Here is a 26,612-nt window from a genome sequence, read left to right on the forward strand (position 1 = left end):
TGGTGCCATGTATCAATCTTGTTTTTAATCGATTACTGGCTTACATCGGAAGAGCCTCTATGCCGACGAATAGCAATGGAATTCTGTCTGGTGTGAGTGCTCTTCCTTGACATTCTTATTGCCATGCTTGCGGATTCGGTCGCGTGCGATTTTGATGCATGTTCGAGCAAAACCAATATTTGCAGCTAGACCGTAATTATCTGTACGCTGAGCTGGTTAGTATATCTAGATCCTCCTATTTTACCGTTGTCACGGGAGCTTCGGTAAATCAACTTGCAAGGGTTTTTCTGGTAAGTGCCATTTCCGAAAGTAGACATTCAAAAAAAATCTTTTCGCCCTTGTTTTTCATGTTCTCAATGGTGTGCATGCATGTGGTCTCATTGCCATAATACCGTACACATCTGGCCTACTTTGATGTTCTCGTGGTTCTAACTACATGACGTGTAATCACTACCATGTACTAGCAATTGGCAAAGAAGAAAATGTCCTGTAGCAATTATTATAGTCAGTGAGTTGTACAATATTTTACTATTCTCCTGATTATTGCTTAAAGTACAGTCCTGCTCAATGAAATCCAGTCACGGCACTCAAGTTTGCGCCTTGCACCATTTCGCAGCCCAGTGTTGGCAGGTCCATGGCTGTGCAACACTGGGCGCGTACTTGAGTGACGCGACTGGATTTCACTGAGCAGCACTGTACATGTACTTGCATGTAGATGCAGATGGCATTGTGTATATCTTTTTATGACAGCTGTGTCTGTGCATGCGCTGTCACATGTTTGGTCTCAAAATATTCCTACATATGCCTATATCAATAATTATATTTCCGCCCCCCCCCCGTCGGCTCTGGCTATTTTCTACACATGCATTGGTGTGTACACATCAGTGTGAAGATTAGTCACACCAACAATTCGCAATGCAATAAATTTGTGCCCCAGACAACGAGCATAGTCGGATTACTTTCAAGGAGCCGTGATTTCTTGGAAATAGGTCGGAAATTCCAGCCATGCAGGGATGCGGTTCAAGTAAGAAATTGTCAGCACAAATTTGAATTGAATCAGGCGTAGCAGCGCTGGCTGTGGCTCAAGATCGATCGAGAAAATGGCGTGTTATCAATTGATAGTCTGGACCATTGGTAAAAAAAGAAATGAAAAATGAAGCAAGGTTGATGCAGGAGAGCTTAGTCAAGCTCTATTGAAAACGGGATTTTGGAGAATTAGGCAAGATACGTGTCTTACCAAGGCTGTGAGTGAGGAAAGCTGACTTGTGTCCGTGCAGCAAGTCTCTTGTCACTGTGTGCTGGAGCATGTGTTTAGATGGCTCTCCTTGCTCACTCGTGACACTGTGCACGCCAGCCAGCGTTCAGAAGGACAGAGGACGTAGTTGTAAAAGCTTGCAGCACACTCTGTGTATTCCACGCTCACTCATGCCCTCTATTCATCTCTCTTGCCATTCTCCTTGCTTGCTTGCTGCCTCGCGCGCGCACACACACACGCACACACACACGCACACACACACACACACACACACACACACCACACACACACACACACAAGCACGACGTGCTATGACTCAGATCAGCACATGTAGTCTTGCTCGAACTCGACGCGCACGTTGGGACTACTCCGCAGCGGCTCACGAAACAAGCACCCGCAGTCCTTGCAGTGGCTAACACCGACACTGTAGGACTCGTCGTCGTCGTCCTCGTCACACACCGGACTCTCCGCGTAGTCGGCTGTCAGCAGGTCCGGATTGGACTGGGCCAGATGGGTCTGGGCCAGGAAGTTTGAGTCACCCTGGCCGCCGGCAGCAGCGCCTGCGCCCGTTTCAGAGCTATGCCAGCCGAGCCAGAGCGGGCTATCGGTGGGCGCCGTCAGCGACATTGAGCCCATGCCGGAGTCGGTAGCGGCCAGCGACTGCAGTCGGCAGTTCTGACACACGGCCTCTGCCAGCACATCCAGGCTCTTACTGCGACTCGGCAGCGTGGCTGACGACCCAGCAGCTGCGGCAGCGCCATGGTACCCTGCCGTCGCTGACGGCATGGGCGCATCCATGAGGTCGGACGTGGCCGGCTGGCGGCGCATGGCGGTCTTCTTCTTACGGCGCATGTTGCCCACGCTCTTGGACTTCTTCTTCAGCCTCGATAGCATGGTGTCCTCGTCCGACGACTCACAGCAGCCAGCGGCACGGCTGCCGTGGCGATAAAGGTCGCTCTGAGGCGATAGGTCGAAACTGGACGCTGTGCTGGAGCGGCGCAGGCTCAGCTTGTGAAACAGCGACGACAGCGATGACGACGTCGTGCTTCGGCGCGAGCCACCGGATGCCTGCCGGTGCCGCAATGGACTCTGTGTTGCCGAGCTGATCTCCGCGTCCGAGCTGCTGACAGCCGTCGAGTAGCGCGAGCTCTCGGAGGACTGGAAGTCGGAGGAGGAGGATGACTGGCGGAGTTGCATGGGCTGCTGGTCGATGTGTGTCGACATGCGCTGCCGGTAGCTGAGCAGCTTGACTGGCGAATCCATACTTGTGCTGCTGGTGTTGCTGCTGCTGTTGCTGGTCGTGTTGCTGCTGTTGCTGCTGCTGCTGTTGCTGCTGCTGCAAAGTAGACCTGGTACAATGTTGAGACTTCTCGTGCTGCTTCTGTTGCCGGTTGCGCTGAGAGTGACAGCAGATGCTGCTGCTGCTCCTCCGGCAGCTAGCGGGGATAGAGATCTGAGGGAACAGGACGACACAGTCTTCATGTTAGCGCAACTCCTACGGGTAGCACTGTAGCCTAAATGTGGCTAGGAATACGTCTAGTCTGACTGTTTCTCTCTCTCTCTCTCTCTCTCTCTCTCTCTCTCTCTCTCTCTCTCTCTCTCTCTCTCTCTCTCTCTCTCTCAAAGTTTGCCTTGCTCTCTCTGCAATGGTTCTGTGTGCATGCGAGTAAGCGACACGGCTTTTATACGACACACCGCTGTCGTCTTGCGACTGCCTGCACAGGAAATGATTGTGTCGCGAGCGAGCACATGCAGTGTCACGATTACGCACCCCGTGTCCATTCCCGGCACGCACCGACGCCCGTACAAGCAAGCTCCTAACTCTCCTCCCGGGCAGACGTTACCCGCATGCGATATTCGCAGGCATGCTTATGTCCATATTCGGACACGGCTGTCTGCCATGATCCCACCGCGCGCGGCAAAAACCCTTCACGGATGACCCGGTTAATGGGAACTTTGCACTGCGTGTGCCAGAAGAATACTTCAGCTATGACCTGCACACCGGAACAGGTGGTCACCACCTGTTCATTCACATTGGTTCCGAAAGGCTAGCCCGTTGGCACACTGTGATTTTCCCAGGCTAGATTGGTACCTGCACGAGCAAGTGCCATACCTCACCATGGCCAGCTTAGCTTGGTGTCGCACTGCAGCCGGATTCGCATTTGGGCCTTTCCGGTCTGATCCGCCACAGAGGCAGGCTGATGGCAGCCTCGTTTTCTCGCTTCTCCCTGTCTAGTGTGTTCTCTCGTTCTCCTAAATCCTGCTTCGCTGGCAGTGCAGGTATTTTAATAATATTCTTAGAACCATGACTGTCTTGTCTGCTGGGGTGAGCTTGGCCCTCAGGATCTAACTGTTTGCGAGGTTTCTGTTGAACTGATCTCTCTGGTACAACTTTAATGGTCGCCTCAGACAAGAGGTTTTTCCTCGGTTTTGCCGACTCTTGCACGCATACCTGGAGTGTCTAGACTATCCCGGTGGCCATGTCAGTAAATTCTCCTGAACACCCGCTACAGTGTAGTGTATCTACCACGGTACAAGTCACCAACAGCAACAGTGCAACCAGGTCCTTCCTTGCCGTTGCTCGTAGTTTCGTGTCTGAAGACACTCATCAAACGGCACTAGTGTATGTAAATATATTTCCGCTGTACGCCATACGCTCCAGTACCGCTTTTTCTATGTTACTGCCCCCTCCCCTTTCCTCCTCCATTATTCTAGTTGTCTGTTGGATATTCACTGTTGAGGCAGTACCTAATTCACAGCCAACTCACTGGCCTAATTCAAGTTCTGCTCCACAGCATCTACATACTGCGCCAGACAATGGCAGACTAACTGGAACGAACTGCCCTTTCATGCTTACGCCATGCCAGACAATAGCAGGTCCATTGAGACAACACACGATGCAGTTATCTGATCACCCTCACCCATTAACGACAGGTTAATGTTACGAACAAATGTATTCTGCTTAAATGTTACGTCCGAACGAATCGCCATAGCAGACTGGGCTATAGAACACAAACAGTGTCGACTGACTTTGTCATTCGATGGCATATGCCGTGCAGTAAATTTGTCAATAATGATGTTATCGAATGACTATATCAGTCGACATTAAAATATTGTGCAACGCGAATGATGCCATTGCGAGTGCATTTATGGAGCTGGGTGTGCATTACACACCGTGTTGTAATGTTTGTGTCCACTTCAAGCCGTAACCATGCTGCATGACACCAGACTGTGAATAATTGTGCCAGCACCATCTGCTGGTGTCACAGAGTTCATCTGCTTATGGGCATTGAGGTGTTCAGCTGCTATCTATTCTACACCAGTAATACTAGTCTATAGGCATGCTGGGCTATGGTGATTCATCCACAGTGCGTCCGACTCACGGTGACATCACCATTTTTTTGTCATACGGACGCTTTGTGATACCGGCGCCTTTTAGAGCTCTCCGTAGCGATCAATACATGCATCTGCCTTTATTAATGCGACGCCATCACAATGGTTTGATGAGTGGTATGATGCAACTTTGGTCATGCAAAAGGCAGGTGTGCCAAGCAATAGTTACTGTTGTTTGTCAAGCACTGTGCAATGGTTTGCCATTGCTGTCCACCGTAGTTATCATTTTAGCATACATGTAGCGTCATGACTACATTTTCACAGATGTGTGCTCACTCCCACCCCCCCCCCCCCCCCCCCACACACACACATACCCACACGTACACACACACACACACACACACACACACACACACACACACACACACACACACACACACACACCGCTCATTCCATATTGCCGTCACCCGATCTACCCGGCCGGTACAGACCAGCTCAGCATTCAACAAAAATAATGAATTGCACAACACGATACTCTGCATGACAATTCACTTCTCATGGGTGCTTCTTCCTTATTTAGGTGCTCTGACAGGTTGTGACGCACATAGTCATTGTACAAACGGCACGCCAACTAAAAATACGCATCCTCCTGCAAGGGCATGTGATAGCCAGAAACCTAATCCAGAATTCAATGGTATGTCAACTCGACAGGATAAGATGTTTAATTTCCTGCACGTCTGGTTCCCACACAGCCGGGACGCATTCAGCCTTGAAGGCGCGCATCGGATTTCTCCCAACGCTCGACCGGGTCTGGTTTGCATCTCGATCAGAAACAGTGTTTTATCCGGCTGTCAGAGTTTTCAAAGTTATGCCCACCCGGTAGCTACCCACACGTTACTGTGTTCCTGAGCTAAGGTTTCGTGATGCATGCACCAATCGGTTGGTAAGTTGCACTTTTGCGCTCCGTGCCGCTCGTTGTTTCTAGGCAACCCTCACACACACTGTATGTGACTTGTTGTACTGACTACATAGTACCTTTGAGTACAATCAGAGCTAGTCCAAGAACACCCAGCTCGAAATGCTCAGAACACCACGGCCTCAAATTGAGAACGGCAGTGTTGCATTTGAGATACAATACGATATGTCATAATTACGCCAAAGTACGAGTTGTTTCCAAAAACCTGTTTACGAACGCAGCCAGATTGCTGAAAATGAGAACATTGGATTATACGAACCACCGAAAACAACGTTCTCGGGCACGCAACTCTACACACACATAACAGTGCCATCTCCTGTACTTCTGTAAGCCTATGGACATGGGGCTTGCATGGAATGCCGGACGAGAGAACCGTATCCGTAACACTACACGCCCGGGTTGTCTGTAACTTCTGCACATGCACAGAGAAAACAGTCTACAGGCGAAGCTTCAATGTTGGGCAGGGGTGGGAATGGCGGTGGAGGGCATTTTCCAGGCAGATGCTAAATTTAACTAATATTATCCACCAGCCGCAGGGTAAAAGATCCCGAGGAAAATGATCACCTTTCGCTGGAGTTCCCAACTAACAGATCATGAAGACAAACGGTTCTACGTGTTTTTGCATAATGCTACGTACGTGCAGCACAGCAGACCGTTCCGAACAGCAGCTCATCTGCACTGCCAGACACCCCATACGGCCATAGCTGTGTAGAATACCCTATCTGCGGTCGAGATCACGTGATAACTTCCTGTCCAGCCTACACCCCTCTCCCACCCACGTATCCCTTCCATGCTGGGGAGAATGGTTAAAGTAGCAACGGCTCGAGAGAGAGAAAGGAAGTTCTCTTCCGCCTTCAACACACAGATACATATGCATGAGTGTTCCCACCCTGAACTACGTAACCGCGGCCTAGCCCGGGGATAGCGACGGAAAAGGGAAGTTTCAAAATGTTTCTTATGGGGCCTACCGACAATGCGATACGTGAAAAATGCAGAACTTCTCGTGTTTTGATATTGTCCTTGTACAATGCTGTGGGTAGTTCATCATGTTGTTGCAATGTTAATTTTGCGCAGTCGCAAACAAATGAACGAGCAGATTAGATTGCAAGGCCTGTCGCTGAAGTGCAACTTTGTATCTCTCTCCCTGTTGTCTTTCTCTACTTTATGTGCGGGGGCACCATTCATTCTGTCACCAATTTTGTTTTCCTTTCAGGTAGCCTCTTCTTTGAAAAGGAAGCTTTGTGACTACGGACAAAAGCACACACACACACACACACACACACACACACACACACACACACACACACACACACACACACACATACACACACGCGCGCGCGCGCACTACATGTACCACTATTGTTGTTGTATTTACCTGGCTGAAGATGGCTACTTGCTGTCAACATTTGACAGCTGCTGCTCCACTCTCAAGCTTTCTGCTACTAGCAGGATAAATGGCAACACGCCTCTTGATTCTTTTCCCAGCTTGTGTCACGTTCCAGACCCCAAAGGCCTGAAACGTTATTAATTTTATGTAGGCAACAGTTACACAACATGACTTCAATCTTGGAGGACACCATTCTACCAGGATGTCACTTGTGTATGATTATGCTTAGCAAGACAACATTAATCCAATGTGGGGATCAATGAGGACAGAATCCTACCGAGACAAGACGGATACATGTCGCAGTTTAGCTAAACTCTAGGTCATCGATTTCCCAGGTTTTGAGAATCACAAACAACAACAGTCAACACACTGTATGGCGAACAGGAAATCATGGTAGAATATTGAGTGGAGTAGGAGCAACACGCGCACCAGACACATCATAACGACCCCCTGGGCAGACAATGCAGATTATACCCTGCCTCCATAAGCTAACAATCCATAGGAAACCGTTCAGACATCCATAGGACACAAAGCGGTGGGCTGTAGACTAATAACGAACGCACGTTTCTAGGCTACAGCAGAACAGGAACCTCCACTTCCAGGAGCATTCTTCTTCTGCTTGCTAAAATACATTGTCCTGTACAATCATGCACAATACACTCTCCAGTGTGATTAGTATTACCCACGAACCCACGACTGCTACGGATGGCCTCCCTACAGGAATGTTATGTCTGAGACGGAACAGAATGCTTGTGCCAGACTGGTCACATGCACCTCCATCTTTCAGACGTGTGAACGCACCAACTAGTCTTGTACAATCATGTACCTTAGACTTCGGAAGTAACGGGTAGGTAGCTCTACATCGTAACAAGTCCTGTACTAGATCTACAAGTACAAGGCGAAAATACTCACTAGACTGCGTAGAGTAGAGATCCATTCGTTCTCCTCCAAGTGTAGAGTTTGATCTACTCCTGTTCTCCCCGGATATGCAGCTGGTCAAAACAGCAGATAGCTATGACCTGATGACTGTTAGAGGCTTCACTGGAAGAGCGATGCACAAGTAACCAGGTAACGACTACGTAGTTCCGTCTCGTCCAGATCCTGTGAACATGTCACATCTGGTAGATCTACCCTGCTGTCCTTAGGCTTAGTGTTGCAGTCACTGAGTCAGTAGCCTCCTAGTCCTAGTCCTACCTCTGACACAGACATGCTGAGTAGACTACAAGAAAACTACTACCGTCAGCGACACCATCGACGAGAGACACGATTGTACAATTATTTTTTCTACACGAGCATGGTTTCCGAGTGTCTCCGGGCACTGCGGTGCAGATCCAGTGCACGGCCTGCCCGGGGTCCTACCACACGAAAATACACTCTGCAGTCAGCGATAATTATGATACACAGCGTTGCGTGCACAGATTCTTACTTTCCAAACTGAATTCCGAAGCTACATCACTACAAATGTAGTACACAGCGTAACAGTGTGTCCAATGGCCAAGGCAAGGGCTGAATGGAGAGAGAGGCGATTCGGATTGACACAGTGTTGCACACCAACACAAACGGCGTGATCCGCACTTGGCCTGGTGCCAGTGTCCCACAAGTGAAGTACTAAGTATTCAAGTTGCTATTCCAAGGGTTGGCCGGGGCGTTTTAAACACACCATTGCACGGTGAGTGTAATGTGCGCCAGCTGAATGCTGTACAAATCATAGGATGATCCTTGATGACTTCAGGTCTAGGTCAGAGTGCTGGCATATCAACACTCCACTCAATGCAAGCCATGTATTTCAACAACATGTATTAGATTTTGTCGGAAGGCTGGAATTCGCTCACGTCCACCCTTACTTCCCAGCACATCGTGCATACAGGCTGTGACACTTTGCGGATACAGTCATGTAGGTCTGAACTACACTTTAGTCGCAGTAGTGTCCATCACGAAACATCTGCTGCACCCGCTGACCGTTATGCATGGGATAAATGTCCTTCCTGTGTAACGGTCACCGCCACTCATGCTCACAATTCTGTTTAGAACGACACGTACTTAACGCCGTTACAAAGGGTATTCATTGCGGATCAAGAGCCTGGGCTGATTCCATGCAGTACTGGCCTTGTAGGAATTCCGTGCGATTACTACCGATTAGTAACTATGAGCACGTGTACATGTAGGACCCTTTTGGGTGGATTGCAAATCGACTGATCGTAAACATCTTTTACTTACACACACACACACATACACACCCTGGCCCTACTGACTGATAGCTTGCATACCAACAGTGTGATGTGCCTTTCTCCTGAGCGACACACGCCATTATTCCACTGATCCCCTAGGCTATAGGAGCGTGGCGGGAAAGAGGGTGGCCACTTGGTGGTGATGAATCCGGACTCCACGATCATTGTAACTCCGAGTGAGCTGTTCTGTCAATTTGTAACGAGACTATGATTGTGTCCAATGATCAAACTCCTCTTGTTGTAATCATACAGCTAATGATGCCTCTACTCAATCAGGAATTTATTCTCATAGTCGAGAGAAGGATATCAAATTTCAAGTGGGATCCGGGTATATTTCGCAATGCCAGCAACTCGAAACCAGGAACACCCGCCATTAAAGTGCTTCAAAAGGTCTGATTCGATTTATCTAGCTGTTTTTGTCTGAGCAAATTGGTACAAGGGCGAAACATGATGCCTGATCCTGAGCTTATTTCGTTGCAGTCAATGTGGTCTGATCCCAATACGCTTTACAAGTACGGACACACCATGTACCACACACACACATACACACACACACACACACACACACACACACACACACACACACACAACACACACACACACACACGCACACACGCACACCTACAAGTATGTTCCACAAAAGACGTCACGCACGACACAATGGCAGACGACACACATGATCATGCTTGTGCTACGGAAGTGCGATCACGCACATCATCTTGTAATACTAATAGTAGTATTCGCGGGAGTGCACCGTGCGGTGTACAACGTAAACATCCACTAACCTAAGGCTTCCTATAAGGCTTTCCCTAGATGATGTCATGGTAATCATCACTGATACTCTGCTAGTTTAGTACTCGTAGGAGAATTATTTTACTGCTTGCAGACTAGACGGTTGGTGATGGTTTGTTTCTCAATCTCGTTACTGAAGTACAATCATGACTTTGCAGGATCATCCTTTACAGCGGCACGGTTAGAGTGCTCTATCAGAGTGCTGACAGATCATCACTGCTCCAGACCTTTCTCACGCACAAAGGCCCAGTGTCCCTACTTGGAGTTTCTTGCTCTATGCCATCATCCGGAGATTGATTCTAAAAGAAGGTACATTAGATTCACGGTAATAATTAAAGTGAATCCAATGTACGAGTACATTATCATCCCATGGAGCAGTCCTGTTGTCGCACATCTGACTGAGAATCCCTGTAAAGCAGCTCACCAGATCAAAGCGTGGGTCCTGTTCACTCGGTCGAGTCGAGCGAGCTGTACTCCCGTTGCCGAGAGGCGGGCTCCCAAGCCAGTATGGCAGCTAGTTACTTGCCCATGTCTAACCCCCAAAACGAAGTCAATACTGTAGTATAGTCGTACTCCCATCTCCTGATGCTTGCGATACACGGACTGCACAGTAGAGCGACCACTCTGATAAGGCGACCACTCTGATAAGGCGACCACTCGGATAAGGCGACCACTCGGATAAGGCGACCACCTGTCCCAGAAGACCACTACAACTAGGGTCAATGGGTGTTATTTCCTGTCTAATGACCGTGGGGAAAAGGGGCTGGGGACCACCTGTGCACCGGGAGCACATGCGTAAGGTCCCTCGATCGAGCAGCTGCATGAAGGTGTGACGTAGAGGCAGATTTGCCTGATATCTACACTGTACCCGATGTGAGTGAAGCACATGGATCGATGGTGATATCGCGATTACGCCCAGCACCTGTTGTTTTTCTGTCACTGTTAAACAGAGATGTAGTTAGTAGAGATCGTACATGTAGTTCAGTGGTAGAGAAAGTACGTTTTGATGTGCGCTTCTCATTTTTTTGCCGGACGGGCGATCAATCAAACACCCCGAAGTGTACTATGCGTTTAACACCTCATTACGAAAGAATGCTGGCGGCCGTCTGCGTGGTGCTGCACAGCAACGGATACACTGGTGGGAGTGATGGGCTTAGATCAGTGAATTCGTCAGAGAAAGCAGTGCCAGACGGCCATTGTGTGTAGCATGCGTTGTTCTGGCTCCACTAGTACTATACCACCAAGAGTACACAATGTCATGGTTCTGTACTCTTGATACCACGCATGTACGTGTTATGTTCATTGTCACTGAAATAAATGTCCAGCCGAGGAGGATCTGCATGCCCTAGCTCAACTCTTATTCTTGGTTCTGCTTTGGACTTGCAAGCAGGATCCCAGGAAATCATAAGGTCACGGGTAGATGAAGACATGACATGTGACCTGTTGTCTGTGTCACACTGCGTGTTCGGGAGTCCTCGTCCCAGTCAGTGCACCCCCATTCCAGACCGGTTGTGCTGTCACCTACAGGAAGCCAAACTGGAGCATAGTGCGCTTGCCCAACACTGCAACATCAGTATGTTTGTATGCATTTTACATGCACATTGCAGAGTGATGTTGTACATTTCCGCTACCGTCACATGTTCCATTAGTTACTACTGATCGCCTTTTACTTACCAATGCAGGTCATGTCTTCCCTTTTGTCCAGCGTCCTCGCAGCTGTCAGCTACAAACTGGTGCCGACCGTCACCAGCAATGACGTCCTTGTGCTGACGTCTTATATCCTACACGTGGTGGTGAGCTAAGGTGGTCGAAACGCAGGGCGTGCTTCTGGGAGCCGTGATCCTGATAAGGATCGTACAGACGTGACTCATGGCGGTTGCTAACCTCATTTGAACCAAGTTGTCTAATTTGATATAGTTGGAACTACATGTAGATGTAGATACGGATCTACCGATCTAGCGAATCGTAGTAGTGATGAGACATTTCGAAGATCAACCAAGGGCTAGATTCAATCTCTGGTTTCATCAACACTCAGACAAGAGCAGAGCACAATGCCACGCATGGATACACACACACAGCTAGCTGCACTCCCTGAATCGCAAGTCTCTGAAGTTTATGTTGTGTTGGGAACAGAGCTACCGTTGTCATTGACTGCAGGCCGCGATCTTTTCCAAATCAGGCTCTCTGCACGTGGTTGAGGTCCCCTGAAAGGTTATACCAATATCAGAGACTGGATAATGGATGGCATGGCAGTTTGGTGGATGAATTGCCTCCGACACTGATTCAAGAAACATCCATGTAAGGTCAATAGATGGGCAAAGCTAGCATAAAGCTTAGCTAGCGTCTTTAGAAGTCGACCCGAACATGTCCAATCATTGTGTGCTGTCTCCCTGCTGAAAGACACACTGAGTAACCACATTCCACGATAGCTGGTTGTAAGGTCTTGAATGCGCTCTAGCTCTGTCGTCTGAATGTCCCAAGTAAAGTTGACTTATCTCATCTGCATGCTACATTCTCCCAAAGCCCAAACATGGAATTTACAAGTGGAGCGTACTGCAGAAATAGAACTGTAAAGAACTGTAAAGTTAACATACATGTAGCTAAGTTACTTCTAAACACGTGTTAGATTGTACAACGACTACAGACTTTGGTCAGTGTCATGCGTGGATGAAAGGGTGCAGGGGCCCCGCGGCCCGGGGATCGAAATAGAGATTGAGATAAGGGATGATATGCTAGCTATAGTTGTTCGTAACCGTCTCTCTCTCTGATATTATGCTGTAGCCGTGTCGTTGCACTACTACAGACTAGTACAGTACTAGACAGGGAGGCCGCACTCAGTGAGACAGTACCGCACCAATCCCAGTAGAAATCTACATGACGCGTATGAATACTATCAGACACTAGAGCACCATTATGCCCATTGAAGATTGTCTTCTGCATCTCTGCTGCATGTCAGCTAGTTGCTCAATACGTACTACCAAGAGTATATACATGTAATGTTATAATACTCTAGGTACATACCACAAAGCACAACTAACCGATAATATCGCTCCAGCGGCCCTCATATTACCAGCAGCAGCACCGACATAGAAATTAATTCAATGGCATCATACCTGCATTGTGTGCGGCTGAACGTAACAACACTCTTTGTAAGACGGTGCACTGTTATCGTTATCCACTCATCTTCAAGCACGACACGCCGGTTGGCAAAGAGCTACTAGCATGCACCGTGTTGTACTAGCCATTGCTCGCCTAGGTGCTTCCGGTCTGAGATTGTGGGCTCACTGGTTTTTTTTGCATTGTGTCGCGCCCACACCTTTCAGCACCTGAGCTTTATCAAGTATAATGTTCTACAGCCTGGCTTAAGCTTGGGTACAAGCTAGCAACTACGTAGTCGGTGCGTGCGTGGGAGGGGTAGGAACAACTTTGTGTCAGTGGCAGAATAACAGAATAACATAATGGAGGTGCAATCATGCATGCAGGTACATAATGACTTTACCTTTTTTTACGGTTTACGTATCATAAGGTACTGCACTGCAGTACTGGCGGTGTGTTAACACACGTACATGTACATGTAGTACGTTTGGTGTGCCATACATGTACAGTGTAGTAGTGTGTGACTTGGAACGTGGCATAGAGTACTTGGCAGCGCTGTGCACATGTATTGTGTAATGTATATCCATATGGCGCATTGGCTGACTGACTGCTGTAAGCATCATTGCACTGTCAGATCGACCCTAGGCCCTGTAGTGTAGAAGATGCACCTATTGAACCTGGCAAAGCAACCAACTGCTTTCTGGGACCACCTGGCGCTCGAGGCCGTTTTTCTCCGCACATTCTGCATTCTGCATTTCGCAGCAGTACATTCTACATTCTACATTTCTCCGCACATTCTACATTCTACATTTCGCAGTACATTCTACATTCTACATTTGGCAGTACATTCTACATTTCGCAGTACATTCTACATTCTACATTTGGCAGTACATTCTACATTTCGCAGTACATTTCGACAGTCAGTACTACTGTTGTCGGACCACCTCATTCAGTCGTGGGTGAGCAGTCAGACCATTCTCATGACTGTTCAATACGCTGTCTGCATCTACTCTACATGTACAATCATGTACTGTGTATCACGTGCTCTTAGTCTTACTATCTTTAATACATCTTACTATCGGAACATTTTTCGGTAAATATTAATTCTGAAATTACTTACACAGGCGATCACGATGCAGCTAGTCATTGCTGTGATCTGTCCTCCAATATTATTTTTATGACTACATTGTACAGTTGCCTACGTCCATTATAGTGCAAGTAGAATGGATGGAACCGCCCTTTACCAAGAAAGAATACAATCATTCCAAGATCTAATGAAGCTCAAGAGAAAATCGAAGTCCGTCCCACTCATGATAAACCCAATCCTGTGTAGGTGGTTTCAACTGTCACACACCACAACACTAAAGCACTAGAATAAATAAAAATAATGGGTAGATGACTGATCAAGTTGCACAGCACGAGTTAACACACACCGCCTACAAAGGCCTCTCGGCCACATATAGTACAATGGATGTGGAACTGTTACCCGACTACCGGAATTCTCAACACAGCCTGGTATCCAGGTCTCAGCAGGTGGAATATAGCATCCGAATCGAGCCGACTGCTCCTTCCTTTTACCAAAGTGACACTAAACAATATGAACTCTCACACAAACCTCCACAAGCATCTGGCCAGCGTTCACCTGGAGGACGTCGTTTGTGACGCTCTTGTGAGTCTTGTCTCTTGCCCTGACCTTATCGTGAAATTAAATAACTGCCCACCCCGTTGGCCACAGTTGCCATTGTACGAGCTGGGAGTGCAGTTACGGTATACATGTATCCACAAGTCACTGTACTCGGTTTTGGCCTCATTCATGAGTTATGTCCTCAAAAGTTTGGATCATCGGAACCTGTCCTACACGCCACTATTGGCCCCTATTCACAATCCGTTTTGAAATACATAAACCCAATACCACAGTACCACTCCGTCCTGTAGTGACGTAGCTATTGTCACTACATGGCGTAGTGACAATAGCTTTTGTGCGGCAGTACAGACAAGAAGCCGAAGAGGCAAGGCCTTGTTCAATGCCCTGTAGTGCGGCTGCACCGGTAGTTGCGAAACAGCAGCAAAGTACATGCTATGGCTTCTTACCAGAGGGGATTGGCCTCGACTTTGGCCGCAATTGCCATCCGTAACAGCAGACGCTGACACCTAATAATTACACATTTTCTCTTCGCAGACTCGCTCCTTTCGCTCAAGTACCTCGTACATACTATTGTAATACATCGTGTCACAATAATTGCCATCATCACATCCATAATTGAAACAGTAGAAACGTCACAGGAACGTTTATGGAGAATGTCATTGAGTGCGTGATGGCGGACATACTGCAGTTACCCACTACGTGCACAGCACTGGCCAAAGAAATCCGACATTATGATATTTGCGCAGGGGATATTTCATCCACGTTTCATGCACTAAGTCTTGTACACTGGAGTGACTCAATGCAATCATCTAGATACCAGCGAGCTGCTAATCCGCACCATTTGAACGGTTTTCAGCGTCCCCACCCAATCGGAACCTCACAAGGACCTCTATGGTACGTGCAAGACGAATCCTCCGCACCCATCACACCGCAAGCAACCCAGAATAGCTGCACAAGGTACACTCCCCTTGTGCAGTGGGTATTATTCTACTTTGCGAACTTGACACTTGCTCGTTCCATGCCAGTTCAAATTCAATCCTGTCAACATCCTCCATTGCTCCAGTGTTCCTGAATAAATATGCATAATATTTCCCTTCTACTCTGTAAGTTATCGACAGCGCACTCTAGTTGAACTTTACCAATGCCGCTTGGGGCATCAGCTCAAGTTATAACACGTAATAACGGGAACACAGCAAGTGCTGTATACTTCAAACTTTGCACGACACTCAACTACACCCATTCATCCGGCAAGCGCTCTCCTTTGCAATTCCTTCTGGACAGCCCTTATGGACAGTCGTGGCTCAATGAGGCCTTAAGTGCCGCTTACCCAATTATGCACAGCAGGTATGCGCTGCCCCGTTGCTGCCGGGCCAGAAATAATAGCCCCCGCGTGTATCACAATGTGTGCACATAGGACACAGCACAGCTGAGCACACTGCAGAATCTACACAATATGTACTGTTATTAGTGCACAGGCCAGCCAGCATGCAGGCCAGTACAGCAGTACATGTATCACCGGTATAGTCACTGTACACTTCAAGTCAAGAACCACGCTATCACTATTGACATTAGTATTGGCATTGACCTTGTAATTGTGTCTTAAATGCGATGTATAAAATTATTATTTCCCACCCCGCTGTGATCCGACCGCACCATCGGGGAAGAGCTGTTTGTTCTGCGATAACAGCATTTACAATCTGCAGCACGTCGAGGGCATTTCAGACACTGAATACCCCGGGGTACAAATCAACGCAGTGCCATCCTGTCGTTTCGGACAAATTCGCCGATAGTTCAGGCATGATTCCTAAGTTCGGGTCTAGTTGTTTAGCACCATTTACGGCAGTGTGCTGAGTTCGAAAGTAACTAACTCCAATCAGTTAAAAGTGTATCAAAAACAGACAGCGTTGCACATGCATGGCAAATGTGCTGCTACAAGTACATGTTTACAAATCGCATCTGCAGATCACAGCTGTAGGAAATCCCCGGAAAGGAACACACGGGAACAATGTAGGAAAGGTTACCAGTCACGTGTCAGTCACCGATCAACATGCATTAGAATGAGGTGCTTCCAAGTAGGAAGAAGAACACGTCCTAAGTAATATCGACAATCATCAGCGAATTGGAAGCAGGGACATTCAGCAGTAGGCATATGCGGATAATGCCGGCAGAAAACTTGGCAGAACTCGGTACTTTTTCTGGTAAGTTTCATGCATGTTTCGTATGTGGATAAAGAAATGGAGCAGAATTCGAGGAATTGCCCGCCATAAGGTTTGTATGGTTCTGCCAATTTCACTGATTTTTGAGCAGAATCTGCCACCTTTTCGAGCATAATCCGCACACCCCTATTCAGTACATGTAGACGCTCTAACCTACAGTACCGTACCTAGAGTATGCAACCAAGCAGAGTTGCTGTTTGTTACTATAAGGCATGCATGGCTCTGTAGATCACTGAAGTGGAACGTAATGTGCCTTCACCACAGACACGGATCAAGCAGTTTTAGTCCCGCATTTACAATTCGTACATTGCTGTCAACAAACAGTGTTTAAAGTTTAAACTTTAAAAGCCAGGTTCACAGGTTTTATTTCCTGCTGTGTACACCACATCACCTTTGCAGGTAAAGCATCCTATGTGGTGTCTAAAATTGGCCCCACTGCCTTGAAACTCTGAGAACCAATAAATCATAGTTTCCGGCCACTATGGACTTGTGTCTATTATCCATGTACATGACTGCTCATAAAAGTATCAACAGTTCGGGCCGGCCTCTCGGAGGTTTAAGGTGGAATCTAACGCATATTTCACGAACACGGAGATTGCCAGTCTTGTGCCTTGTCGTCGCACTATCTGACATCTCCTTACCTTGGTGGACTGTTAGTCATAACGAGTAACGTATGTGGTGTCAGACAGAGTTTATTCACAACTAGCAAGGAGGACAACAAACGAAGAACAACATTCCAAGCAGTGTGCGAACACAAAAGGGAAGTGTGTACGAACACCAAGGAAAGTGTGTACGAGCGCATATGGAAGCAGGAGCTCTAGGCGGGTGCATACGGGGTGCGGGAGTTGCACCATATACGGAAGTATGCCATATACATCATGCCCCTCCTAAGATAAAAAACGTACAAGTGTTTATCTAATCAACAAAAATAATGTGAAAATTGCATGTGCGTAGCAAATGACATGTCGCGGAGCAGCAGCAACTTCCAACAGACTTGTAAAAGGATAATTGCAAAAATTATATACATGAAGGTTTTCAACTGCGAAACAACGGGAATGACAATTGAACAGAGCGAGTGTTAATTGTACGATTGTCCACGCATTGAAATAATGTTAAAGGGGACATTCTGTCGCCGGGGGCGTTGGCTTGTTCGAGGTGGTACCTGAACAGTTGACTGTGGCGACGACTGAGTCACAGGGACTGCTTGTGGTGCAGCGTCGAGTACGGGAGACGATGCAGGCATGGCTGTTGAAGCTGGAGTAGGAGGACGGTACGGGCGGAGGTAGCGACGGTTGCGCCAATATACGCGTCCACTCGGTAGCTTGACGTAGTAGTCGCGGTGGTCACCGATAGCCACGACAACGCCGCGGGAAGACCACCGTTTTGTCTTCGGGTGCTGAATGTCAACGTGCGTCCCGATAGACAAGTGGGGAAGCTCTCGGTGAGGCTGACTGGGAGGCTGGTCTACGCGATCAACATCATCCATGTCAGATGCGGTGTCTTGCCAGTGGGAGTCGAACTGGCTCCATTGGGCGAGAACGAAGGAGACGAGTGGGCGACCATACAGTAACTGGGCAGGACTCTTTCCCGAAGTGCCAGGAGTATTGCGCCACTCGAGAAGGCCACGCTGGAAAGCATCGGTGTCTAGATTACCGTCATTGGTAGTCTTTTCCACCAGGTACTTCATTGCCTTTACGGCTGCTTCCGCATGTCCGTTCGACTGTGGGTAGTGAGGGGACGACTTGATATGACGGATTCCCCAGCGCTCGCAAAATTCAGCAAATCTGTGAGACGCAAACTGAGGACCGCCGTCCGTTGAAATGACCTGTGGTACGCCTACATCTGGGAACCACCTGCGGAAATGACGAATGACGTCAGCTGACGTGGCTGAGTGACCAAGCTTGGCTATGCATGGCCATCCGGTTAAGCGGTCGACGAATACCAAATACTCGCAACCTTGGCAACTGAAAAGGTCAGCACTAACACTTTCGAATGGCAAAGTGGGCTTGCGGTCAGAAATGGGCGGTTCGGCAGACTGAGACGGCTGAAATTCACGGCATGCATCACAGCTGCGGACTAGCGTGTCTAACTCACTGTTCATTCCGGGCCAATACACTGTCTGACGAGCACGTCGTTTGGTACGGGTCAGACCTTGGTGGGCTGCGTGAAGGTCGATCAGCGTTGACGCACGCAGAGAGGCTGGGACGACTATGCGTAGACCTTTCAGGACTATGCCATTGTCGGTGGACAAATGTTCACGCACGTTCCAATACGCACGAAGAGGCTCGGGCAGCTGCTTTTGTGCTGAGGGAAATCCGTTCTGGATATACCTGAGTAGCATCTGGTAGTCAGGATCAGATGCTGCTGCGGCACGGAGCTTAGCGAACCGGAGACTCTGGGGACCATCTTGGAGTAGACAGATACGGATACTGCGGCAGGACAGTGCTGGATCTTCTCCAAGTTCATCATCACTAGTCGGGATTGATACAGGATGTCGTGAGAGGGCGTCAGCGAATACGTGCTCTGAACCCTTACGCCACGATGCTTTCACTTGATACGGACGAAGTTTCATGATCAATCGGAGTAGACGAGAGTTCTCAATCTGGTCAAGGGTGTAGCTGTTGATAATCGGTACAAGCGGACGATGGTCGGTGATTAGTGAGAACTGTGCACCAGATAGATACAAGCGGCACTTGTGCACTGCCCAGACGACTGCGAGGCACTCGAGCTCGATTACAGCGTACCTTGTTTCAGCGTCAGATAAGAAACGACTTCCACACTGGATGAGGTGCCATTTCTGGTCATCATGCTGTTGCCATAGGGCAAATCCGAGGCCATTCTTCACAGATGCATCAGTCTCGAGACGGAGAGGCTTGCCAGGCTGGAAGAAAGCTAACACTGGTGACTCAGTCAGGATGGCTTTGACGGCTTCGAATGCTATGGTGTGCTGCTGATCCCAGGCGAACTCATTGCTGGTTTTCAGGAGTGGGCGAAGCGGCTCACTTAGTTCAGCAATGCGCGGTGTGAAGTCGCTGCATTGGTTGACCAAACCGAAGAATGAGCGGAGGTCAGTGCGGTTGCAGGGCACTTCGAACTGGCGAATGGCAGATGTCTTGCTACCATCAACGGCATAACCATCAGCATTGATGACGAATCCGCAGAACTGTACTTCACTAGCGCCGAATACAAACTTGTGTGGGCTGAGCGTAATGTGATGCTCACGGGCACGGTGAAGGACGTCACGAACGTGGGTGATGTGGTCTTGAAAATCGACGTCATGTACTAGGCCGTCATCAACGACTTTGACGAAGTTAGCGAGGCGGTCAAATGCTGCGTCTGTGCGGCAGTTGAATTCGTCACCTGCTGAGGACAGACCTTGAGGGTTGCGGCAATAGCGATACCGACCCCAGGGCGTGATGAATGTCGTGAGCGGCTTCGAGTCGTCGGACAGGGATATTTGCCAGTACCCATGACGAGCGTCGAGTGTGGTGAAGAAACGGGCTTTACCAATAGCTGTCACGGCGTCACGCGGAGTACGAGCTGGGTGTGTTGGTCGGCAGACTTGGTCGTTGAGTTTACGCAAATCAACGGTGAGGCGCTTCTCGTTAGAAGACTTCTTATCTGCGATGACGATCGGGTGGCACCAGTCTGACGGTTCAGTGACTGGCTCAATAATTCCATTGATCACCATATCGTCCAGTTGAGATTTTATCTGGTCTCGGAATGCGAATGGGATTGCGCGGGCACCATTAACACGAGTTGGTGTGGCGTCAGATTGAAGCTTTATCTCCATGGGAGGACCAGCCATGGGCTTCAATTGGGAGTCGTCGAATACATCAGCAAACTCTTGCATCAGCTGAGCCTTAACATCAGCAATGTCTGCACTACTGGGTTCGGACTTCACACGGGAGATCCGCGGCCAGGACTCAGGGAGAATGCCAAGAGCACGGAGAGATTGGCATGACAGCAACGCCTCATCGAGGTCTTCATACACATGAAGTACCGTGGTGTGCTGGGCTGAGCCAATGGAGAGCGTGGCAGAAATCTTTCCCAGGCTAACCAGAGAGGTGCCGTTTGCTGCTGAAACAGTGTCGGAATCGACGGCAAGGTTCTCAGGGAAGCCACCTAGCTGGGAAAGATGTGCTGGCCCAATGGCGTCAACATCACTGCCGGTGTCTGGAATCCATGTCATGGCTTCGGCGGCTGGTTCTGTGTTGAGCTGCGTGTGGACACTGAGTTCTAGACCATGTCGAACAGAGGCACGTTGCAACTTAAGTTGGCCGACTTTGCCGGATGCTGTTGGTTTGCCTTTGTGCGGGCACATGGACTGGAAATGTCCGACACGTTGACATCCGTTACATTTGCGTGACTTCGCAGGACATGTGCCTTTGGTGTGGGGACTGCGACCACAGCTGGGACACTTGTCACCTGCGGGCTTGTCTGGTGTGGACTTCACGGGAGCGGGACGGCTCGCCTTCTGCTGTTTATAAGATGATTTCTTAGCTGCGTGCACGTGACCACTGGAGGGAATGCCAGAGGAAGTTTGGCAGGCTGCTTCCTCAGCACGGCAGAGCTTCACGGTTGCCTCCAGATCCAAGTTCTGGAGGGCCAGCAGCTTGTGACGCACGTCGTCCTCAAATACGCCTGTCACAATGCGGTCACGTAGTATGTCGTTGTTGAATTTCAACAGGCCTGCCTTGCAGGGGTTGCACATCGCCTGGTTGCAGTTATGACATACTGAACACCCAGAAAAGTCACACGCGTGAAACAGTTCACGGAGGGCCGTATAAAAGGAGTCAAATGATTCCCCACGCTGCTGCCGTCTCTTGTAAAATTCGATTCGGTCGAGCAGCGGGTTCCTCTGCCGCCGGATGTACTGCTGGAGGACCGGGATGGCATCAGCAATGTCAGCGTCTTCCGGGAAGGCGATAATGCCTTCTCGGATGAAACGGCGCAGGTCCTCATCTAGGGCCTGGCGGAACGCTGACATACGTGTATGGCGGTCGTGGCTGGCGAGACATTGGCATTGCGCATAGTCACGCCAGGCCTCCTCCCAAGCGGTAAATTCTGCCATTGTGGCAGTAGATAACAATACTGGTCGTTCTGCGGACACAGACTTGGGTGCGGGTGGGGTTGTAGAACTAGTACTGGTCTGGTTGGACATCCTTTCCATCAGGGTCTGAAACTGCTGGTCTCGCAGTGCAGACGCCTGTGCCTGAGTTGTCAGGAGCTGCAGGAGCGTGGCGACGTCAGGCACTCCATTACCAGAAGGTGCTGCGGGATCGCTGCTCGCCATGCTGATCACAAATGCTCGTTGTGACAGCTCACACGACTACGTCCTACGAAATAAATTGAACAACACTCCTATCTAAAACGAACTAACAAACTAACTGCAGGGTAATCTAATCCAAATCCAACGGAGTGCTACACTGCTACTGGGCCAGGTAAGACACTACAAACTAGGTTGGTGTGGACAGAATGGAAACTACAGGACGAAATGTTCACTGCGCCATGTGGTGTCAGACAGAGTTTATTCACAACTAGCAAGGAGGACAACAAACGAAGAACAACATTCCAAGCAGTGTGCGAACACAAAAGGGAAGTGTGTACGAACACCAAGGAAAGTGTGTACGAGCGCATATGGAAGCAGGAGCTCTAGGCGGGTGCATACGGGGTGCGGGAGTTGCACCATATACGGAAGTATGCCATATACATCAACGTATTGGTTATTTCTAGTTACCTGACTGCTGGCCCAACATCGACGTTTTAATAAACACTGGGAGACGAATTCTTTTTAAAGAATTTCATCATTTAAAATCTTGTAGGACGCATCACGCAGCTTCATAAGTAAAAAATTGGTTGTGAGCAACACTGGCTCACACTCAAATCCCTGCTTTTCACCATTGGTGAAAAGCAGGGATTAGAATTTCATCAGTTTGTTCTATCTTCTTCCTAGAAACCACTCTGGAAGATTTTTGTTTACAATGATCACAGCTCACAGGCACAGACAAAAAATTGCAGAGTTGGAGCATAGTGATGGTGAAGTGTTTTCCCTCAGCCGACCTGAGGTCTCGTCAAAACATTTCTACTAGTACAGTAGTGCATGTAGGGAGTAGAGGATCACGAAGACACCAACCAGGGGAGGCACACACTAGCTGGCCAGTGAGAGAGTAATGGCCAGTGTTTGTGTTGGCACTCGATGTAGGTAGAGAAACTGACTGTGAACATGTGCTAATGTTACATCTATTATATCGCTGATGCAATGATCTTTGTTTGTATTGTGTGCTGCAGATCATTTGGCTGGTGATATTTCGTTAGTGACACGACGCTTTAACTCTAGGGATGCAAGAAGTTCTATCGCACCATGTACACACAGACACAGCACGATACACACGCGCGCACACACGCACACACACACACACACACACACACACACACACACACACACACACACACACACACACATACACACACATTCCTCGCGACACCTCCACCACGATGTCCAGCGTTTACTTCACTGTACACTCTCTAACGTGCATTGCCTTTCGGAGACGAATTGCAGGCTATTTTTTGGCGCATTGTGCCGTCTTCCTTGAGCCACATCTACTACAGTCGGTCATACATGTTCGCGACAGGCGGTCAGCCTATGCAGAAATGTATAAACTGACAACACACTCTTCTAACCGACAAGCCACTGCTCGGACCGCAGCGCTCAAAACTATAACTAGCGAAATACTGATTAAATCGAAACTGCAACGCGTACAACATCCGGTTACTCAGTTCCCTCACCTTGTTCAACGGGATCCTGTCGTGTTGGTCTTCAAAGTGAGCGGCACATCCACACAGCTACTCAGGGGCACGGAGGTATTCAGCAAAGCAGGGAAGACGGGAGAGAGAGAGAGAGAGAGTGGGCTCGCCGAACCAGTGATTGCAGTCAGACAGGGAGCTGGCTAAAACGCTCTTCAAGCTTTTCTGGGCCCAAGAAGAATGCACCCTTCAAGGCTTCAGCAACGCGTCCTAGCTCTACCCTGCAGAAGCGCTGGCCGAGTGCTAATGGTTCACCTATGCATGAGAGGTTTGGGGCTGACAATGACATCATGTGTGACGTTACAGAAGAGACGGCAGTGCTGACAGCAGCAGCAGCAAGCATATCGCTTCTCACAGTGCAATAGTCCATATCCAGTGCTAGCTCACACTCGTGCAGGTGAAGTGACTGCCTACACCGAATCGAATGGCCAATGATAAACATGTATGTCAAGTGAGTGTGTGTGTGAGTGTGTGTGATTCCAGTGCCACGGTCAAACTGCTATGCATGGTCCAGGGGCAGGGATCCCCTACACATACCGGCATGTGTACAGTGTAGGGATCCCTGGTATGGTATTGTGTGCTGGTCTGAAGTGACGTCTCACCATACATGTAGTTGAAAAGACTCAGGTCCAGGCAATATCAACTCAACATGTACATGTACAGTGCTACTCACTGAATCACTGAATCACTGCTGCATAGCACCCTTCTTCGTACCTCTAGCTCTGCCCCTGCAGGCCCTGGATGCTGGACCGGTGGGCGAGAGAAACCTGGGGAAAATCGCTCACTGAATATGGTGCGGTGATGATGAGACGACGTCAACACTGAGACTCGTTGGTATGGCTGAACACGGCATGGTGGTGACTCTGGTGAGTGACTGGGTTCATGTACATGTATAGTAGTACAATGAAACCTTTCCAAAACGGCCGCAAAGAAGGGACCTAGCTAGTACCTCACAACTAGTTATAACTGTGGTCCCCGTGTACAGGAAATGACATCCCTTGCCATGGTCCTGATTGTTGTAGTGGTCCTCTTGCACAGGTGGTCGCCATGATGAGCGTGGTCGCCCTGACAGGTACAGTGTACGATGACTATGTATGACTGGCTACCATGGATATGCGGCCTGCACGTCATGACGTCAGCGGATGCAGAGTTATCATATCTATCATAATATAGGCAGAATTAGAATACATGTGGAGCCGGAGAAGCTTTTATCACGAGGCAACAGCGTGGACTACAGACAGTAGAGCGTGCACGGGATCCCCCGGCGCCGCGGCCCCGGGATCCTATCTGCCCGTGCCCAGTGCATGCAGTGCAGTGCCGACTACTAATTCTAGTATTAGTAGTAATACTATCGCATGTCAAGCCGCAAGGTCACGTGCAATATCTTGCCTAGACAGTCAGCACCGCACCCGTACATGTTGGTCCAGGGAGTCGTATAACTATAACGAAGTCGTTCTCCCTGATTTGGTCGCTATGTTGCCTTGTTGGTGTTGCCATGATGGTTTGCTGGTAGCTGTGATACGGACGGTGTTAAAGACTCTTGACCCTGCGATAACACAATGGAGGACGAAGATAGGGATATCTACTCAGGGACATTGCATGCTTATCACCAGAGAGTCGCACAACACCGGGTATTTACGACTCTTTGCTTTGACCACCGACCCTGTCGCTGTCCACCTGAGTAAGGTGCTGTAAGGTTGATCACATGCGCACGCAGCAGCGGAGTCTTCACGAATAGAAACGGTGCTCTCCGCGTCGCCGACGAGCTTTCTTCCAGTTCCGCTGCACTGGTGTCCAAGCAGTAGACAAAAGACATGCATGCGAGGTAACTGCATGTGTTACTTGCATAGTGAGGGCCGGGGGGGGGGGGATTTAAAGTCACGAGCGGGCAAACTACTCCCTGGTAACTGACCCTCGGCACCTGCGACGGCCTTCCGACAACCGCGGCACCCAAACTGGGCGCTGAGTAGAAGAAAACAAACAGTTATCTGAGTGAACTGACGTCACTTCCACACAGTGCGCTAGTGATCGTGAGCACTGAGCAGCAGGGAGCACAATCATGTGCACAGCCACAGAGCACCGGACAGTTCCCCAGTTCTACTACTAGCACGTGACTGCAACGCACAGAAAAAAGTATGCATGAGCTCACCGGGCCTGGGAACGACACACGTGCATCATTGCGTGAGAGCACTGTGTGTGACTAACTCTCCAGAAACACTGCAATGGCCGGCCTTTATCTCACCTACGGACGGTATTTTGCTCACGTAGCGTTGTCCTCCTGGTGCATGTCTCCGCTCCTTCATGCATGGGGCCGGCCAGCCGCACGGTGATCACACTTCACTTCATTATCAGAATTTTTCTATCGTTTTACGGTAGGAAATAGTGGTAGCGACTTCGGCGATGATTTGTTAAGCCTGGTTCACACTAGGCCGATTTTCCGGCCGACATGGACTCGTACGAAAAATCCTCAAGATCGGGGCGAAAATTGCGTAGTGTGAACTGTGTTGTCGTACAGGGTTCCGACAAATCTGCGGCGATTTTCTTGTCGCACTAGTTTTCGGCCAAGTATCGACTGGTCGATATTTAGGCGAAAAGCCGGCCGATTTTTACTGCTTGCACGTGATGGAGCGGGATTCGGACCAATCACGGTAGGCTTTTCACCATGACAGCAAAGAGCGTCGATGTCGAGCTCATGACCTCTTGTACTTTTGTACTTTTGTACTCTTGATGAAATGTAAAGTCCTACCAAAATTTCATAACCCCCATGAACTCTTGCTTTTATGGATAATCGATGCGACTCTATTGCGAGTGAGTCGTTCCCCGTGTGTGAACAGGCCGTCCGACTTAGTCGACACAGTCGGCAGACTCCATGTCGGA

The 26,612-nt window shown here is 49.0% G+C and overlaps 2 protein-coding genes across 3 annotated transcripts; both read right to left on the bottom strand.

Moving 5' to 3' along the window:
- Positions 1–921: 921 nt before the first annotated feature.
- Positions 922–23,928, bottom strand: LOC135824907 (uncharacterized). 2 transcript variants are annotated; one of them, XM_065337652.1, is made up of 2 exons: positions 23,718–23,928; positions 922–2,708 (listed from the first exon to the last, which is right to left on the bottom strand). In XM_065337652.1, exon 2 carries the CDS (start codon positions 2,516–2,518, stop codon positions 1,577–1,579), a length of 942 nt encoding a protein of 313 aa, XP_065193724.1. In that variant the 5' UTR covers positions 2,519–2,708; positions 23,718–23,928; the 3' UTR covers positions 922–1,576. The 2 variants fall into 2 exon arrangements, with proteins under 2 accessions (XP_065193724.1, XP_065193725.1); XM_065337653.1 differs by lacking the exon at positions 23,718–23,928 and adding an exon at positions 7,864–8,019.
- LOC135824253 (uncharacterized protein K02A2.6-like) lies at positions 18,007–22,224 on the bottom strand. Its single transcript, XM_065336984.1, has one exon. The coding sequence runs from the start codon at positions 22,222–22,224 to the stop codon at positions 18,007–18,009; it is 4,218 nt and encodes a 1,405-aa protein (XP_065193056.1).
- Positions 23,929–26,612: the final 2,684 nt, after the last annotated feature.

This window comes from Sycon ciliatum, chromosome 9 (assembly GCF_964019385.1).
Source record: "Sycon ciliatum chromosome 9, ocSycCili1.1, whole genome shotgun sequence".
NCBI lineage: Eukaryota > Metazoa > Porifera > Calcarea > Leucosolenida > Sycettidae > Sycon > Sycon ciliatum.

Bases quoted from the DNA above. Each gene is read 5' to 3' on its own strand.
- LOC135824907 (XM_065337652.1), bottom strand. From the start codon at position 2,518: ATGGATTCGCCAGTCAAGCTGCTCAGCTACCGGCAGCGCATGTCGACA.
- LOC135824253 (XM_065336984.1), bottom strand. From the start codon at position 22,224: ATGGCGAGCAGCGATCCCGCAGCACCTTCTGGTAATGGAGTGCCTGAC.